Genomic DNA, 17,445 nt, shown 5'->3' on the forward strand with positions numbered 1-17,445 from the left:
CCCCACACCCCGTATAGCCTTCACAGACTGTAGGGGCAAGTGCTGTTAGGGAGGACCTTCGAAGGTCGTGCGGCGCGGCGCACGAGAGGGTGGGTGGCCAACACTACGCCCGGCCGCCTTTGTCTCCCCAGTGGCGAATGTTTACAAGCAGGTACTCATTTGAGGCTGAGTCGACCTAGGGGAGGCCCAGCAACGGTTCAGACAATCGTCACCGGTGTTGGTCGTGTGTGGGAATCGAACCCGGTACGCCAGGTTCTTAATTCAGCGCGCTAAGCACTACACTACCGCTACCCGCGGTGTGTATATATATAGACACACGCACACACACAAGGCGCTCCCGAATTGAACGTCGACACAGAATCGGTTCGGTGATACCGTAGAGGGTAGCGAGCAAGTCACAGTCGCCGCGGGCACGCTGTTGTGTTGCGTGTGTGTGTGTATATATACATACACAACGGCGTGTTGCTTTGCGCTGCAGAATGATTGTGTGGTGCTGCTGTTGTTGTGTTACTGTGGGTCGAAACGCAGTGGAAGCATGCGGAGGGGGGGGGGGGTAGTCCGGAGAGACGCGCTCAATGTTTGGATGCTTTTAGCTTTGACAAGACAGCACGCGCTGATCACACGGATAGCGGAGATGCTATGGAAGTCGGACGGTTGTTATCGCCCGTGCCGTTTAGAGATCCATTTACCACCACCACCATCACCACCACGACCACCACGCATTATGCACGTTGTACCACCGCTCGGATTCTACACATGAGGACGCACACCCGTGCATATTATATGACTGAGTGCTTCCGGGGGATGACGATTCATGCATATGCTTGCTGCAAACCGTTATCAATTGCTGTTGTGATAATGTAATGCAGCTATACGGTATCGTTTGTTCAGTATATTGTGTGCTGTATATGCAAAAATATAATTGTAAAAAAAGAACATAAGGCCAATGTTTTCCGAGAATGTATTTTATTTTAATTATTTAAAAAGTTAACAAGGAAAATACATTGTATACATATACGACTTATGCGTTATAATGTCTGAACATCGCAAAAATATGCAATGTGTACACTTTTATATTAGGGAGCTGGGAGAGATATTCAAACACACAAGAGCGATGGCTAAAGATTTTGCGTTTTGTTTTTAAATTATTTACTGCGATTCCAGAGACAGAGAGAAAGAGAGGAAATGAACAAAGGGATATGTACAACGCATTGTTAAGAATAAAACAAAAAAAATGTCTTAAATATTCCGAATAATTCCGAAATGGCATAAATATGCAGTTTTTTGTTTAAATCAGCGGACAGATAGGTAATGTCTATCAGTCAATCTGATATCTATTTATGAAGGCAACAATAAAAAAATAAACTAAAAAAAAGTCCTGCAATTGACATTAAAGCTACTATAAGAGCTCAGAGTGACAAAGTAAAGGATGTGCATTTCGATCAGAAGAGTAAAGTTATACGCGATGTCATTTTTACTGCACAGCGCTTTGAGTTTGAATTACAAGGTGATGTATTTAAATAAAAACCATTAAAACTATTTGTATTGTTTATTTGTCTGCAAAATAACTCATTGTGTAAGTACTATAAGCTGCCTTGGGTCCCAGTGCAATTGTACAAAGTGAATGCAAAGTCAGGCAAGAGCCAAATAGCCCAAAGGTGCACACACTTTTTATTTTGCTTTATACCAATGGTTTATGTACATAACAAATAAAAGCACTGCTAATACAATTTACAATTGTAAACTCAACATACGTATTGAATGAGACTTGTCCATTACCAAGGTTACTGACTGGCTGAATGCTTTTCGAAAGATGCACACATATCTTTATTATTATTTTAAAAATTCAAGTGAATTCATAAGCAGTTGATGCATGCGTCATCGTCATCATGATTATCGTCAACATCATAATTTCATATTATTATTCACTGTCCGCTTTTGATTTCACATTGAGACCTTCGTATCGAGTAGTGGAACAACAGCAGTCTTGAGAGATAAATACAATTCATGAAATTGATATTGGTCTGCACACTAAAAAAACCCATTGTATATTCTTGTAATTAACGCTGTTTTGACATCAACCTTTGAACGATCATCATCAACTGTTTGTTTCTCTCTCTCATAATTGTTGTTATTATAATAAATGCGTCAAGTCTTGTAGGTACACAATGTATTACGGTTTTATAAACCAATACTCTGGCCAACGCAACGTGCATGATTTTTTTTCCTTCTTCTTCTTCTTCTCCTCTTGTTTAACTATACAAAAAAACCAGAAGCATTCTACAGAGTGGGGAATTAGGAGACTTCATAAACACACCGACATGCGTGCCTTAGACACCTTTGCCTATGCAATGCAGGTCTCTCGAACGACCTACACATAACACACGCGGGGCTCCTCGCCTGACCAGGGGATTTGCACTGGTCACACCAACCGGCACTCGGCCCCGTTTTAACTTTCATTTAAAAGTATCAAGTACATTCCATTCACATACGACAATGGAGGTATAGAGAGAGCATACTTGTATTTATTTATATGATGCGCTTTCAGCGGGATCTTGAAGTCCAAAAAAAAAAATCTGTCCTCGTTTCAATATTTCATCGAATTTACTTATTTCATTTTTTTTCTCTCAAACTTGTCTAAAACACACCTTACAAGATACACCGTACTGTATACGAAAATGGTTATATCAAAATTATTAGTATGGAATCACGAGAAAAAACTGGTTTGCAACCAGAAAATACAAAACAGCTATGGATACATAGACACAGGACAATTTACAATAATTTGGAAAATGTTAATTTCCTTTTTGTCGTTTTTAATCTTTACATCGACATCCTTCCATTGCTTGAAAAAAATATGTCCATTTTTTTTTACAAAAAAAAAATAAACAATAATAACTAAGAGCTTGCCATGTTGCACTACACATAAAACTTCTAAAGAAATACGCCGGCATCATTTTGTACAAGATATATTTTTTTACAGTCAAACGCTCCGGCCTGCTCACTTCACAGACTTCATCCGCTTTTGCTTTTTTCCTTCCTTCCTTCTCCTGCTCTCTCCTCTGGGCACCAGGACGAAAAGTCTGTTTCCCCCCCCCCGCCCGTTCCCACGGTCCATGCGCACGCGAGTGTTCTCTATTGGATAGGCATGTAGGGCCAGTTGAAACTGCTTCCAGACAGTAACATGTCCCGGATGAGAGTCTCGATCGGGGTTTTACCTACCAAACGTACGAAGAAGAGCTGTTCGATTACCGAAGAGGACACGGTGCGAAGCGACGGCAGGCGCAGCAATAATTTCCCGAACCGGGTCGGCTGGTTCGGGTACTGACTTCTCACGTACTCTTCCAACGCACATTGCGATTTCTCTTGCAGACTTTCTATGTGAGCAGCGTCCGACAAGCCACACGCATCTTTGGAGGGGAAATGAGACAAAGAAAGCAGCAAAGCCTGTAAATTAAAAAAGGCGCCTCCGTGCTCATGGTTCAGCAATATGCACACCCGAAAAAAGCCACCGTCTGTTATGTTGTTTATACGTTAATGTCCGTGCCATGCATTGTATCGTAACGCGTACTAATGATAATAATATATCGTGGACACTTTCAAAGGGGTTATTATTCTCAGAGGGTAAACATTGCGAGGGCGTGAGGATCTACCGTGTAACTCAAATAGCACGCATGGATCGCAGGGCGTATCGAACAATGATGTTTAATCCACAGCCCTTTTGTCAATGAAGAAGGCCTTCCCCTACGCTATATGTCGACCCCGTGGAGGTTACTTAACCGTACTTCACCACGCTGGTTTAATGACACGGGCGAGATATTACTCGCCCACTGATGCGAATCGTGGCGGGGGAATCGAACTCAGGTGGCCGGTTTCAGGGCGCAGTGTACGCACTATCTGCCCCAACGCTCCCCCAACATAACAAACTCGATGTATCAAACGACGTTATCAAGGCCTGCGGCTGGCAACCCCTTTAACACGATACCCGCATACACGACGACGCACAACGCACATTTCTGTCGGTATCATTCACGAAACATTCCACGCGAACACGTCTCGTGGCCTAAAAGCACAGGACCACTGTACGTAACAGGTACAAAGCACGTGCTCTCACGCTTGCATTACACCGCAGCGTGCGCATCTGCTGCTACTGCTGCCCCAGTGTTGACGAGGGCGGTGACATACACGACATGTGTTCACGTGGACGAGAGAAAAAAAAATCCCAATTTCGTGAATTAATAATACACGGAGCAGCAGCAGCAGCATAGAAGCAGCAGCGTGTGCCCATTTAATGCGGTGAAAACTGTGAAGAAAGCACGCGGTCTGCACGTGGGCGCAAACGTCCTGAACTCCCCCCCCCCTTCCCTCCCCATTTAAATGCGTACACGTGCATAGCTTCGTGTCCAGATTACACCACACTGTACGTGGATTTCCACTGAATATTTTATACATGCAAATTAGTTAGCGGTGCTTAAGCTGTCAAGGGGTTGTGTACCTGCAAATTAAGTGCCATCGAGAGCTACGCGCCGTGTACATTGTAATGGCAACACACACAAAAACGCTCCTGTAAAATGTTTAGCGGTCGAATTTGCCTGTTTGCGAGCGTGTGTGTGTGTGTGCATACGAACGCGTATACTTAACACAGCCGTAGCCATATTTCGCAAATAATTGTATAATGTCGCAAATTATCGTTTCGTGGCGTCTCTTAAGCCCAAACACTTCCCTTTAATTGCATGCAGTGGTAGAATTTATCCCGATATTACGTGGTGTCGAACCGCACAATTAGCAACGTGTTTAATAAGTGTTACCAAAAAAAGTATATGCATTTAAAAATGCGGTTCTCCACTTAAAAGTAATATCGCCAGTTTTTTTCCCCTGCTCAAAGCTGCAAAATGTGTTCCATTAATTGCTATAACTCAAAGTGTATGCAGGTCAAAGTGTGCACGTGTATATTACAAATGTAATGGAGCATACGCTTTAATTTGTGCTTCTTTATCAAAATGAAAACACGTATAGACTATTTAGAAAAAAATACTGCTTGCGAGTAAAAATAATTACGATCATTACGATCAAAATCATCGCAAAAACTGTAATGCAATGAAATTTAAATGTGAAATTGCTGAATGTAACCGCAAAACATAAGGTGCCCGTGACACACGCACGCCGGCACCATCTAATAAACACACCCATAAACAAACAAACAACGGACCACCGCCACACACACATCCATCTCTCCATCCACGCCGTCTCATCTCTCAAAAAAGACTCACCCGTGGTGAACAGCACGATCGCCTTGATGCAGCTGTACTCGGCCGAGTCAACGTGCAGCGCCTTGAGCTTCTCCACCTGCTCCTGGAAGATGCGGATGTGGTCCATGAAGGCCACCACGCGATCGGCGGACATGGGCGACGCGTGGAGGCCCGCGGCGGCGAGCAGGGGCGCCACGTGGAGCGGCATGGCGCACTGAGCCGCGTTCAGCACGAACAGCTCGCTCCACACGAGTCGTAGCAGCGCCACCTGGTCCGTGATCTGCAGGTCGGGGAAGAACGGGATGTTCCTCGCCCACTCCACGGCGCTGAAGAGGAGACGCGCAGCCAGCTCGCAGATGTTCTCAATGCCCATGATGTTGTTGGGCTGCATGCACTGGCTGCCGTAGCGCGACGTGGGGTAAGGTTCGGCGCGCAGCAGCAGCGAGATGTAGCCCGAGAGGTACGAGTGGCCGTTCAGAGGGTCGCCGTTAACCAGGGCGTACTGTGCCGGATTCGGGTGCTGCGAGGGAGGCAGTCTTCCCCTCTGCACGGCTGCAATGGGAGACAGAGAAGACCGTTGCATTGCAGACCCGAGACCCGCACGATCTACGGGGCAGTCACATCGACAGTGTGGGGTCAAGCACAGAGAATGGTGGGGGGGGGGGGGGCGGGGGGGGGGATGAGCAGGGAGGGAGGGAAGGGGGTTACAATATTTACTGTACTGTATACGTGGCGGCAAAAACTGAAAAAGGGGGGCTTACAATTGACTAAAGCAAACGCACGCGTGTATATATATGCACAAGCAAGTGGACATACACGCAGACACACGTGTGCGCGGACACACACGCACACCGCGCAGACGCACGCACACGCCACCGACGGGCAACCACGAACACGCGCATGCAATAGCACGACACGCACACTCGAGACACGCACACACGAGACACGCGCGACATACGACAGGCACACACACACACACGACACACATTTGGAATCATCTCACGCATAGCGTCTAATTGCGGTGGGGGGCGGGGGGGGGACGCATTTCATAAACGCATGGACAATACGTGATGGCAGCTTTTCTATTTACAGTCCGAACGCATTATGCGAATGCACGATGCACACCACAGCACGCGCACACACGCGCGCGCATGCACGCAGACCCGTAAATAATAGAGAGACTGTATGGTGTGTGTGTGTTTGATGTTAGCGCGTGTTCTGTACCTTCGCGTCGCATCCCGACTTTGAGGCATTTCTTGAGGCGGCAGTACTGACACTGATTGCGGTGGTGCTGGTCGATGGGACAATTCCGATTGGCGCGGCACGTGTAGGTCAGGTTCCGGCGAACGCTGCGCTTGAAGAAACTTTTACATCCCTCGCACGTGAACTGTCCGTAGTGCTTGCCGCTCGATTTGTCTCCGCACACGACGCACTCCACGTTCGGCTGCTGCTGCTGCTGCTGCTTGTCACCCTGCGTGCTGCCCTGGCCCGGAGTCGTGGGCGGCCCGCCCGACTGACTCGGCGTCTGCGGCGTCTGCGGCCCCGCGGGAGCCAGCGGGGCTTGGCCCGCCTGGCCGGGCACGTTCGGGGGGCTGGTCAGGTCGCCCTGTGGGTCTCGCCACGGCCCGACTACCATTGCCATAGCTTGGGGAGAGGTAGGGGAGCGGAGAGCGTCTGCCCAATTCGGGAGGAAGGTTGGGTCGATTGCGGCGATGGTGAAGGAGAAGACGATGGCGGTAGTCGTGGTGGTCGTATCGTTCGCGACGGCGGTACAGACGAAGAGGAGGAGGAGGAGGAAGAGTCGTCGGTGCGAGCGGAGGCGACGAGATGCGATGGGCGGGCGGGCGGGCGGGTGGTTGCAGGGCGGGAGGAGTTCAGGATACGCGGGTGTCGGAAGGCCAGGTCCAGGGCAGAGCGCAGCCAGCCATTCAGGAAAGCAATATATTATTATTATAAAATACCGAACGAAAGGTTAAAGATTACAAAGCTGCGCGCATCTGTCTTAACGACAACAAAAAAAAAATCCGAATAAGGCTACGACAATAGACGACCCTAGCGCTCGGAGAGCAAAGTCACAGTGGCCGCAAATGAGAAATCGGATTTGTTTCTGACTTGCTTTCCGCCGCACGCAAAACAATTTCAAGGCGAAACACTCTCACGGATTCGAGGCGGGCTCGCGCGAGGTTTCGAGACACTCCGAGAGAGCGCAGGGAAGCGAGAGAGAGAGACGGAGAGACGGCGAGACGCGCAACAACCAAATTTTTTTTTTTAAAAGACAGAAGCCACTTCGCGGCCCGAAGTTTCCCGGCCGCCACCACCACCACCACCACCCCACCCCCCCCCCAAAAAAAAAAAGAAACCTCCCCTAATAAAATATTCAGAGAGTGCGCGCCGTTTGAAGGAGCTGGTGCTTGGCGGAGTGCGCCTCTGAAAGGAGGAGAAGCGCGGATGTCAGTATATAGTGAACTTTGACACGAGGAGCGAAACTGACACGTTACCGTGGCGACCGCTTCCATATAAGGCTCGCCGTGTCAGAGCGTGCGGGGAGAGGGCCGCTGGCAGCTGATAATCAAAGGCGAATGGTCAGAGACTGGGCCCGGGGGGTGGGTGGGTGGGCGGGCGGGAGTGTGGAGCGGTGGGTGGGTGGGAGTGTGGGTGGGTGGGTGGTTGTGTCGTGGAGGGAGAGAGAGAGAGAGAGCGAATGTGTGCGTGCGTGTTGGGGCGGTTGAGGTGGTGGGTTGGAGGTTGGGGTGGTTGGACGGGGCGGTGGGTGGAGAGAGAGAGAGAGAGCGGTGTTTGTGTGTGGGTTGTAGTATGGGTGGGTGGAGTGGGGTTGGGGAGGTTATGGGATGGATGGTGGTGGTGGGGGGTGCTTTAAGGGGGTTGGTGGGCGGGAGGGGGAGGACGGGATGGGTGGGGGGGAAGCTCATGGGGAGAGGCAGGCAGGCCGGCCCCTGTGGGGTAGAGCCGGGGGTAGTGCATGGCAGGGTAACTCGTGTGCGGTCGCGACCGTGCTCGTCGAAGGGGCTCTTCGGAATCGCCGACCAACCATCACCACCCCCCTCCCTCCCCGCCTTCCCGATTCGGCTTCGCCCTGCCTCCCTTTAGAGCTTTCGTTCGCGTTTTCCTCCACGTTTCGCATCGCGTTCTCAAATCGCGCTCTCTCTCTCTCTCGTTACGGCTGTTTGTCGGCGGAAATAGACGGTGCTATGTGGGTGGTTGAATGTGCTTTGGGGCTCGCCCTAGCACTCGGGATAATTTGGGTTATTGCGGGTAAAAGATAATCCTCATTGCAAGCCAAATAGTCCTTGCTTAATATGTGTCATATAACTGGGTCATGCTCGGATGTCGTACCGTTTCTTAGTGGTCATTTGGTGATCCAAATCGGCATTAGTCTCTAAAACGACGTGAACATTGTAGCATTGAAAAGAATGGGATAATACAGTCGAGGCCTGGTGTAGGTGCAAGAGAGCGGTCCTGTTCCGTGAATCGGCCGACGTATGGAGAATAATTATATATATTTTAAAAATCCACACTTTTACATTGCTACTGACACATACCAGTGCGGCGGCGAGATAGGCTACGTTACAAACACACGCGCGTGATGTACTCGCAAGGTAAAACTATTTCCACGCGTACACACGCACATACACTGACCCAATATTGTTTTTGTGTCTAGTTTGTTGTCCTTCCCCCGCACCTCCCGATTAGCACGGTGGGCTACGTACGGTGCGAAAGAAGTTCAACATACATACGTACATTAACGTGTTACTTCACAAAGCTATGCTTAAGCCGTTACCCAGATTTAGTTTTGGTATTTTAATCTAGATTGTTTGGGCAAGCAAGAAAAAGCAATGTTCCAGAATCAATTAATCTCGCGGATGAAATTGCCGAGAAGCAAATCGCTTAATTGAATCGTAGACTGGGCTGTGTGCAGTGTCACCTTTACCTGGCACACACGTGTGCACGACTATATCTCATAAATAATTCATATCCGAGAAAGAAGGGCGCAATTATAGCTTTAAAAACACAACTTTAAAGCGGCTCAATGAAAACGTTTGACTCGAAGAGATAGCTACGTGTTACTTAGTTTTAATTGTTTAAAGTTAAAAAAAATAGTTCAAATAAATACAACGGGAAGAATGGAGAGCTGTATCCACCAGACGTGCACTTGACTATCGTGCGTGTCACGGCGAGATCTTGCAAAAGCGAAAACGTTTCGCTGCGTTAATCGCACCGGTTTGTATCCGCGAACGTTCTGCCGTTACCACTATTCTTGCCGACGTTGTGTGGTTAGGAATCGGTGGGCTCTCGCTCCCTTCATCACTGTGGCTGTGGAGGATTTTTTTTTATCCCTCTCTCCTTCCCACCCCCCCCCCACCTCTTGCCCGTGCTGTGAAGGAGCAGTATCTTACTGCCATCTAGCGTGTAATATCGCATTTAACACGGCCGCGGTGCGCGTTTTCCCACAACGCGCACCGGGGCGGAGTTGTTGAGAGCCAAATCGGAGCAAAGAGTAAGCAAAGTCTCTCTTGTGTGTTCTTTTTTTTTAAATTGCGGCGTTTCTCGAAAGACAGTGTCGAGTTAAGCGATATTTTGCGATAGCCTGTTCAATTGTTACTCATCCATTGAGTCACGGTGTCATTACGAGACGTTTGCAAGCTGATTTTAGCAGGTTGTTGTTGTTGTTATTCCGTTCAAAGACGTTACGAGAACATTACAGTATTTTACAATACGCGTGGTTTGTTTGCGTAGCCAATGATGTGCAGTAGACACAACTGCCGCTTTGTTCACCGTATCTTCTGTGGTATGCTTACAATTGTTAATACTTAAATTAATCGCATGGTAAAGGCAGACATTCAAAAGGGAATATTAGCCTCTGTGACTATTCACTGGCATATAGCTTTAGAGCGTTTCAAATTAGAGTTTGTATTTTGTATGTACATCACCGCAATGTCAGCCCCCCCCCGCCCCCCCTCATTTATTTGTACAATTACGTTTCTGCGATTCTAAAATAATTGCCGTTAAACTTAAATACATTCTTAACGTGCACGCGAATATACAACTATTTACACTGTTGTAAAATGTGCAATGCGCCCAATGTTTTGTGAATTGCGAAATCTCTTTAACTGACATCTCAACTACACACACACACGTAAATATACCTATACAATAAAATATGGGCAGATCAAACTTAAACCATCCGTGATGCCATAGTCAATCACTTAGCATACAAACATCAGTCAGCACGTATGTATTCTCGCTTTGTGACGAAATGACAGCTCAATTTAACAAGTAAAACGTGCGACCATTGTCTCCTTTTGTCTTGCTCGCTTTTACAGAACTTAAGTTTGACAATTTGCCCGTCTGTTTCATAGCTCAAGTCTGCGCCGTCGTGTTTTTGGACGTGGAGTCCGCAAAACAGTCTCTCTTCTCTCTCTCTCTCTTGAAAAAAAGTGAATAGATATTATATATTCGCGTCGTCCTTGACCCGTACCCGGCTGTATTTTATCACTGCACTCTTCATGCCGTAGACCCAATGCGAGATAGCGCGCACAACGGGCACACACGGGCTCTGCGCTCCGAACCACGCAACGCACGTTTAAGACTCCGCGCTTTAAGAATGATGGACGTAAAATACTAAAGCAAACAACGCATAGGTGTGAACGGTTGTAGTGGCTCCGAAAACAATTTAGTTTTTTTTTTCCGGAGGAAACATCTCAAAACGTTTGGGAGGCCAAGGCAAAGGCAAAAAGGCGCCCGTCGAATAACCCCGCTATTACGTTCGTGCGTGGCCGTACAGTTTTTTTTGCTTAGTTGTTGTTGGTACATTTCCGCAGGAGTACGATAACACGCGGAGAGCGAGCGAGAGAGACATCGGAGTCAATGTGTTGAGTTCAAGGACTTGCCACACGGCACACGTGACAGATCCACCGCACGCTCGCAGACACGAACGTAGTAAGCACATTACGGTTAGAATATTTCTCTCCTCTCGTTGTACATCAGATGTTCTGAAAGAGCGGCGACCAAGAAGTATAAATACATGGGGCAGCCACGCGTTCTTGTTGTTTGTTCGTCAATAAGTGTATGACTAAATCACGTCACTTCGGCGGTATTAAAAAAAAGGTATAATACAGTCCTTCGCCGTGTATAATCGGCGGTCAATTGCCACGCGTGCTTGTGCTATCATTCGATCGTGGCGGCTGTCACACGGCGCTGGTTTTTTGTTGTTGTTGTTAGTTGTTGCAACAATAACGCCCCGCGCCCGCGGTAGACACGGACGCGCAGTCTCCCTGCGCACAAAAGGTGGGCCGCGCAATTCGCAAATCTCAAGATTAGTAAGCACGTCGCATTTTTTTGTTCACGTATACGCATCGTCGTCGGATTGTCGAGATTCAAGTTGTAGCCTCCGCACGCACGCGCGCGCGAATACGCAAACACACGCACGCACTAATCAAGACGGGAGGCAGTTGAAGTTGCGTCGAGATCACCTTGACTATACAGAGCTCGCACGCACGCAAAAGTCGCGTTCGCAACGCCGCGTATTAACATCGCGTATCAATCACGCAATATGCATCGTTTGTTATCGCGTAAAGCGCGCGCGCGCGCGCACACACAGAGACACACAACGGCAGCAAGAGCCACAGGCAGAGTGCATCACTTGCCGCGTTCCACTTACCATAAAAATGCGGTAACGAGTCTAAAGACATGCATGCGTAGAAAACAACAAGCCGTGGAGTGAATGTGCGCAAGGCTAAATATGTTTAACTCCACGCGAGTCTGCAGGCTGTGGCGATCACAACGTGGAAACCTTCCCTGTCGAGGCACTGCCCAAGCCGGTTTCTATTCGCCTCCACCCTCTACCCTCAATTCTCCTCCCCCCGCCCCCCTGCACCCCCCTCTCCCTCCCCCAGCCCCCCCCCCCAGGTTCGCCCCCCCCCACTCTCTCGTTCCCTCCCTCCCCCAGTCACCCCCCCGGTTCGCCCCCCCCCCCTCTCTCTCAGCCCCCCCCCCTCTCTCTCCCCTCCCTCCACAATTCAGTGCCCCAGGGGCCAAAGGTCCCTAACCCCGGTCGGGCTCCGTCTCTACGCTTGGCTGCAGCTGCAGCCTTTCCCATTTACATAACAACTTCACTTGCCGTACGTCCGCAGGCAGGCCGCGTCTCCGAATTCGCCTCGCAATTAGTCCGCAGACTTGAATTCGGCCATGGAAATTGTCACGTTTCTTCATACTAATACTTCCCCCCGACCCCACCCCCCGCCCACAAACTCCGTAATATTAACATTGGCTGAGGTTATAGAATCAATAACCTTTACAAAAAGAAATATAACAGTTATTACCGCGTTCTGTCGTTTAACTGTTTATTACCGTTCCATAACTCTCAATTCGCACCTGAAATAAATAATGAAGTGTCCAATTTGTATCACGTTCAGCTACCTACCCACCCTCCGTAAGACACGTCACCACAGCTATATATGATTTCAGGTCCGGTCGGTGAACAACCAAAAAAAATCTGACGACAAACTCGAGCTCCCACTCCCCGACACTCGCGATTTCAATCCCAGAATGGTGTCAACAGCACGGGGGCAATGCACGTGCTTTGTGTATCGTCATCGTCATCCTCTCGATTGTCTTCAAACAATTTGATTTTGTGTGCTTGGCCGTCGTCGGATTTAGAGGTGTACTGGGGCGAGACGTTAACATGGTTCTCATTGAATTCTTGAATTTTGACAGGTTGAGATTATGAAAAATAAGTCCCATTTCATTTCTAAATTAAAGGTATATAATATACACATATTTCGCGTTGAATTTAAGCGGCATGAACAAGTTAGCCGACAAACAACATGCTTATAAAAGTGTGGTGCGGGGGAATTCAACCATAACACTGCATAACCGTTCTATAGAACGTATTAAGTTTAATTAGAACTACAGTATATATACAAGTACCGTGGTATATTCACCGATGCTGGTATGGGCTCTAGCACTGCCCTGCTCCGCTAACAACACAGACGGCGACATCATAGGCGTCAATGTCAACAACGCGTTGATCTTCCACTGTACGCTCGATGCGATTTTAAGTTACGGCCCAAATGTGACATTTCGCTGCACAATTCAGTTTATTTGTTTTACGTCGCACGTGTACGCATGCCGCTTTATTGCGAGTGTACATACCACACGCGTGGACTACAATTTGCCGAATGTGATTACAGGATACGGTTAACAATATATTGTAGGTATAGATTAATTAGCCTCCTCTGGGATAGAAAAAACAAGAGTCGATAAATGTTTAATCTGTATCGTTAACTTCCTTGCGATGCGGTTTTTCGTCGTCATGTATTCGCGTTCTTATAAACTACATCGATGTTATCACGACAGCGCATTGCAGCTATCTGTTATGAACGTTTGCATTTAAATATTCGTATATTAAGCACGACTTTGTTAGTGCCTTGATACAAATAACTAAATAGTTTTAACCCCGACCGCATTTACGTACTGTATGGGCTTTACACCTTTGTTAACGTGATCAGGTTGGAGATGTGGCGCGGTGGTTGGCAGACCTGCGCTTTGAACCCAACGGACCTGAGTTCGATCCTTAACCACGGCTGACATCAATTTGCGAGTGATATCTGAAACGTCTCCCCCCGCCTCCACAACATCCTCCTACTCTTTCACCTACCTGCGCTGATTCCAGCGTAGTGAAGTATGGTCAAACGCTAACCCCCCGCCCACGATCTGTACCTAACAACGGTAGCGAAGAGGTCTTCATTCGGAAATAGATTTAAATTACGCTGTAAATCTTTAGATTTTTACGTATTAAACGTAACCACGTGTGTATACAAAATATATACCATATATATGCACAATTTAGCCTGTTGAAGATAATGACATAAATGCATAATTACATTAATCCTATTACGCATCAGGTTTCCATCTTATACCGACATAAACAATTAAATTACGTTGCTAGATATCAACTACGGTGCACGAGAGTGATGTTAACAGCTACACATTCAATACCGTCCCGGACAAATCTGATGCACCCCCAATGTATAGTTATTAATCTCCAACTCATTCATTTAAACAAATACGTAGAAAAACGCGTTTGTTTCCACGTCCATTGTGTTTTTTTTCTTTATCCTTGAACGGTCGATGATCTGCCGTTGACTTAGACTCTTAGGGGGACTTTGCATCTTCTAAAATAAACAACATCACGGCACGACACGACCCCTAAGTATAGTGCCGCTCGTAATTAAAAGCCGGGGCGGAAAACAGCGTCGCCTTTCTTTTCGTCCGTAAAGCTTCTGTCATTACGAGGGACCGTGTTTTGCCCGCTGTGCCTTTTCTCTGTTTTTATTCGCCCCCCGTTCCACTATCTTCGCGCGCGCGTGTGTGTTTTTATGGCTACAAAGTGGAGAGAGACGGAGGTGGTGGTGGTGGTGGTGGAGGGGGGGGGAGAGAATGGAGGCAATTCCTTTTGTGTAAACATTTACCAAACTCACTTTGGCCGACTTGTCTTTCCCTCCTACTCAATCAAAAAGTCTAATTATTTTATTGCCCCCCCCCCGCCGCCACCACCACCACCACCTCATCCCTCCCTGCCCTCCCGCCCCCCTATTCTCAAAAGTGCCGCAAAGGCGATTAGAGGCGACGTGGTCACGACACGGGCGAGGTTTGGGGGTAGAGACCACGGCTTTGCACGGTCGGAGCCCGCTGTATAACGACGGGCGGGCTGGCCGGAAAAGTTGTCGGGCGGGCCCGACAAGGGATGGTGGTGTGGTAGTTGGCGTAGCTGGCTGGCTGGAGGGGTAGGAGGCGTGCAGGTGGACGGGAGGACGGGGGCGGGGAGGTGAGGAAAGAATATCCGCCTTTGGTTTGGCGCTCCGCTTGGGAAACGAAAATCTGCACGGCCGCTGTTTTGCTCAGGGCACCTACGCCGGTTCTTGATCCGTGATTGTGCGATGAACGTTCGAGAGTGGTCTGAATGCCGAGTGGTTAAAAACTAAATATGAATATTCGCTATAATGATGATGATGATGATAATATTAGTAGTGCAATAAAATAAGGGATAGCGCTTTGTCGATCCACTGCTGGATGATGAAGGCGTCATCACGCTGTTTGACCAATGCTTCATCAGCACGCCCCTGGTCAATGCGGGTTGGTGGGGGAGGGAGAGGAGGTTACGTGTCGGGGGGTTCGGAGATCGGTTCAGGTGTCCATCGCCACTGATGTCAGCCGTGAGAGGGAATCAAACTCAGGTCGCTGGGTTCGTCGCAATGTGCGCTAATTACTGCTCCACCGGCTCTCCCATTTATATGAAGTATATATATACGTATACAATACTGGATTATACGTACATAGTATATCTACATGCACGCGTGCTCTTATATACACAGTGATGTAAACGTTAATATGTGTACATCATTACGTCTGTACTTATATCTATATATGCGTTAGATTATATTCGTATACATCCGCGCAAACGCGCACGTAAGGATTACATTTGCAAATGTTATACGTCATACGTTTGTAAGGTTCCGGCGCAGTTGATAGAATGACCGCATACCTATATAGTGATGCGATGTTAAACGCGTTGCTTGTAGGCAAATGTAACAATGTGACATTCAGAATGTGGTCGAATGCGCGAGTCAAGAAAATTGCAACACCAGGTACGACGCTACAGTGGAGGGAAAAGTATTTGATCCCCTGATGATTTTGTACGTTTGCCCGCTGACATAGAAATGATCAGGCTATAATTTTAATGGTAGGTTTATTTGAACAGTGAGGGACAGAATAACAACAAAAAAATCCTGAAAAACGCATATCAAAATTTTTATAAATTGATTTGCATTTTTATGAGGGAAATAAGTATTTGACCCCCTCTCAATCAGAAAGATTTCTGGATCCCAGGTGTCTTTTATACAGGTAACGAGCTCTTAAAGGGAGTGCTCCTAATCTCAGCTTGTTACCTGTATAAAACACCATCCCCACCGTTAAACATGGAGGTGGAAACATTATGCTTTGGGGGTGTTTTTCTGCTAAGGGGACAGGACAAGGCTGGAATGGACTACAAGACCATTGCCAAGCAGCTTGGTGAGAAGGTGACAACAGTTGGTGCGATTATTCGCAAATGGAAGAAACACAAAAGAACTGTCAATCTCCCTCGGCCTGGGGCTCCATGCAAGATCTCACCTCGTAGAGTTGCAATGATCACGAGAATGGTGAGGAATCAGCCCCGAACTACACGGGAGGATCTTGTCAATGATCTCAAGGCAGCTGGGACCATAGTCACCAAGAAAACAATTGGTAACACACTACGCCGTGAAGGACTGAAATCCTGCAGCGCCCACAAGGTCCCCCTGCTCAAGAAAGCATATATACATGCCCGTCTGAAGTTTGCCAATGAATATCTGAATGATTCAGAGGACAACTGGGTGAAAGTGTTGCGGTCAGATGAGACCAAAATTGAGCTCTTTGGCAACTACTCGCCGTGTTTGGAGGAGGAGGAATGCTGCCTATGACCCCAAGAACACCATCCCCACCATCAAACATGGAGGTGGAAACATGCTTTGGGGGTGTTTTTCTGCTAAGGGGACAGGACAACTTCACCGCATCAAAGGGACGATGGACGGGGCCATGTACCGTCAAATCTTGGGTGAGAACCTCCTTCCCTCAGTCAGGGCATTGAAAATGGGTCGTGGATGGATATTCCTGCATGACAATGACCCAAAACACACGGCCAAGGCAACAAAGGAGTGGCTCAAGAAGAAGCACATAAAGGTCCTGGAGTGGCCTAGCCAGTCTCCAGACCTTAATCCCATAGAACATCTGTGGAGGGAGCTGAAGGTTCGAGTTGCCAAACGTCAGCCTCGAAACCTTAATGACTTGGAGAAGATCTGCAAAGAGGAGTGGGACAAAATCCCTCCTGAGAAGTGTGCAAACCTGGTGGCCAACTACAAGAAACGTCTGACCTCTGTGATTGCTAACAAGGGTTTTTGCCACCAAGTACTAAGTCATGTTTTGCAGAGGGGTCAAATACTTATTTCTCTCATTAAAATGCAAATCAATTTATAACATTTTTGACATGCGTTTTTCTGGATTTTGTTGTTATTCTGTCTCTCACTGTTCAAATAAACCTACTATTAAAATTATAGACTGATCATTTCTTTGACAGTGGGCAAACGTACAAAATTAGCAG

The 17,445-nt window shown here is 47.7% G+C and overlaps 1 protein-coding gene across 2 annotated transcripts; it reads right to left on the reverse strand.

The window, feature by feature from the left end:
- Positions 1-949: 949 nt before the first annotated feature.
- On the reverse strand, positions 950-12,096 carry LOC103091853 (nuclear receptor subfamily 2 group F member 1-B). 2 transcript variants are annotated; one of them, XM_032953233.2, is made up of 4 exons: positions 11,929-12,096; positions 6,474-6,923; positions 5,271-5,855; positions 950-3,410 (listed from the first exon to the last, which is right to left on the reverse strand). In XM_032953233.2, the coding sequence occupies exons 1-4, from the start codon at positions 11,957-11,959 to the stop codon at positions 3,136-3,138; spliced, it is 1,341 nt and encodes a 446-aa protein (XP_032809124.1). In that variant the 5' UTR covers positions 11,960-12,096; the 3' UTR covers positions 950-3,135. The 2 variants fall into 2 exon arrangements, with proteins under 2 accessions (XP_032809124.1, XP_032809125.1); XM_032953234.2 differs by having other exon boundaries at positions 5,271-5,801; positions 11,929-12,095.
- Positions 12,097-17,445: the final 5,349 nt, after the last annotated feature.

The sequence above is a fragment of the Petromyzon marinus genome, chromosome 13 (genome assembly GCF_048934315.1).
Source record: "Petromyzon marinus isolate PM22_M1 ecotype Great Lakes invasive population chromosome 13, UKy_Petmar_22M1.pri1.0, whole genome shotgun sequence".
NCBI lineage: Eukaryota > Metazoa > Chordata > Hyperoartia > Petromyzontiformes > Petromyzontidae > Petromyzon > Petromyzon marinus.

Bases quoted from the DNA above. Each gene is read 5' to 3' on its own strand.
- LOC103091853 (XM_032953233.2), bottom strand. From the start codon at position 11,959: ATGTCTTTAGACTCGTTACCGCATTTTTATG. The intron at 6,924-11,928 runs GTAAGTGGAACG...CGAATTGGGCAG, and splicing joins CTCGTTACCGCATTTTTATG to ACGCTCTCCGCTCCCCTACC. The intron at 5,856-6,473 runs GTACAGAACACG...ACTGCCCCGTAG, and splicing joins AGTCGGGATGCGACGCGAAG to ATCGTGCGGGTCTCGGGTCT.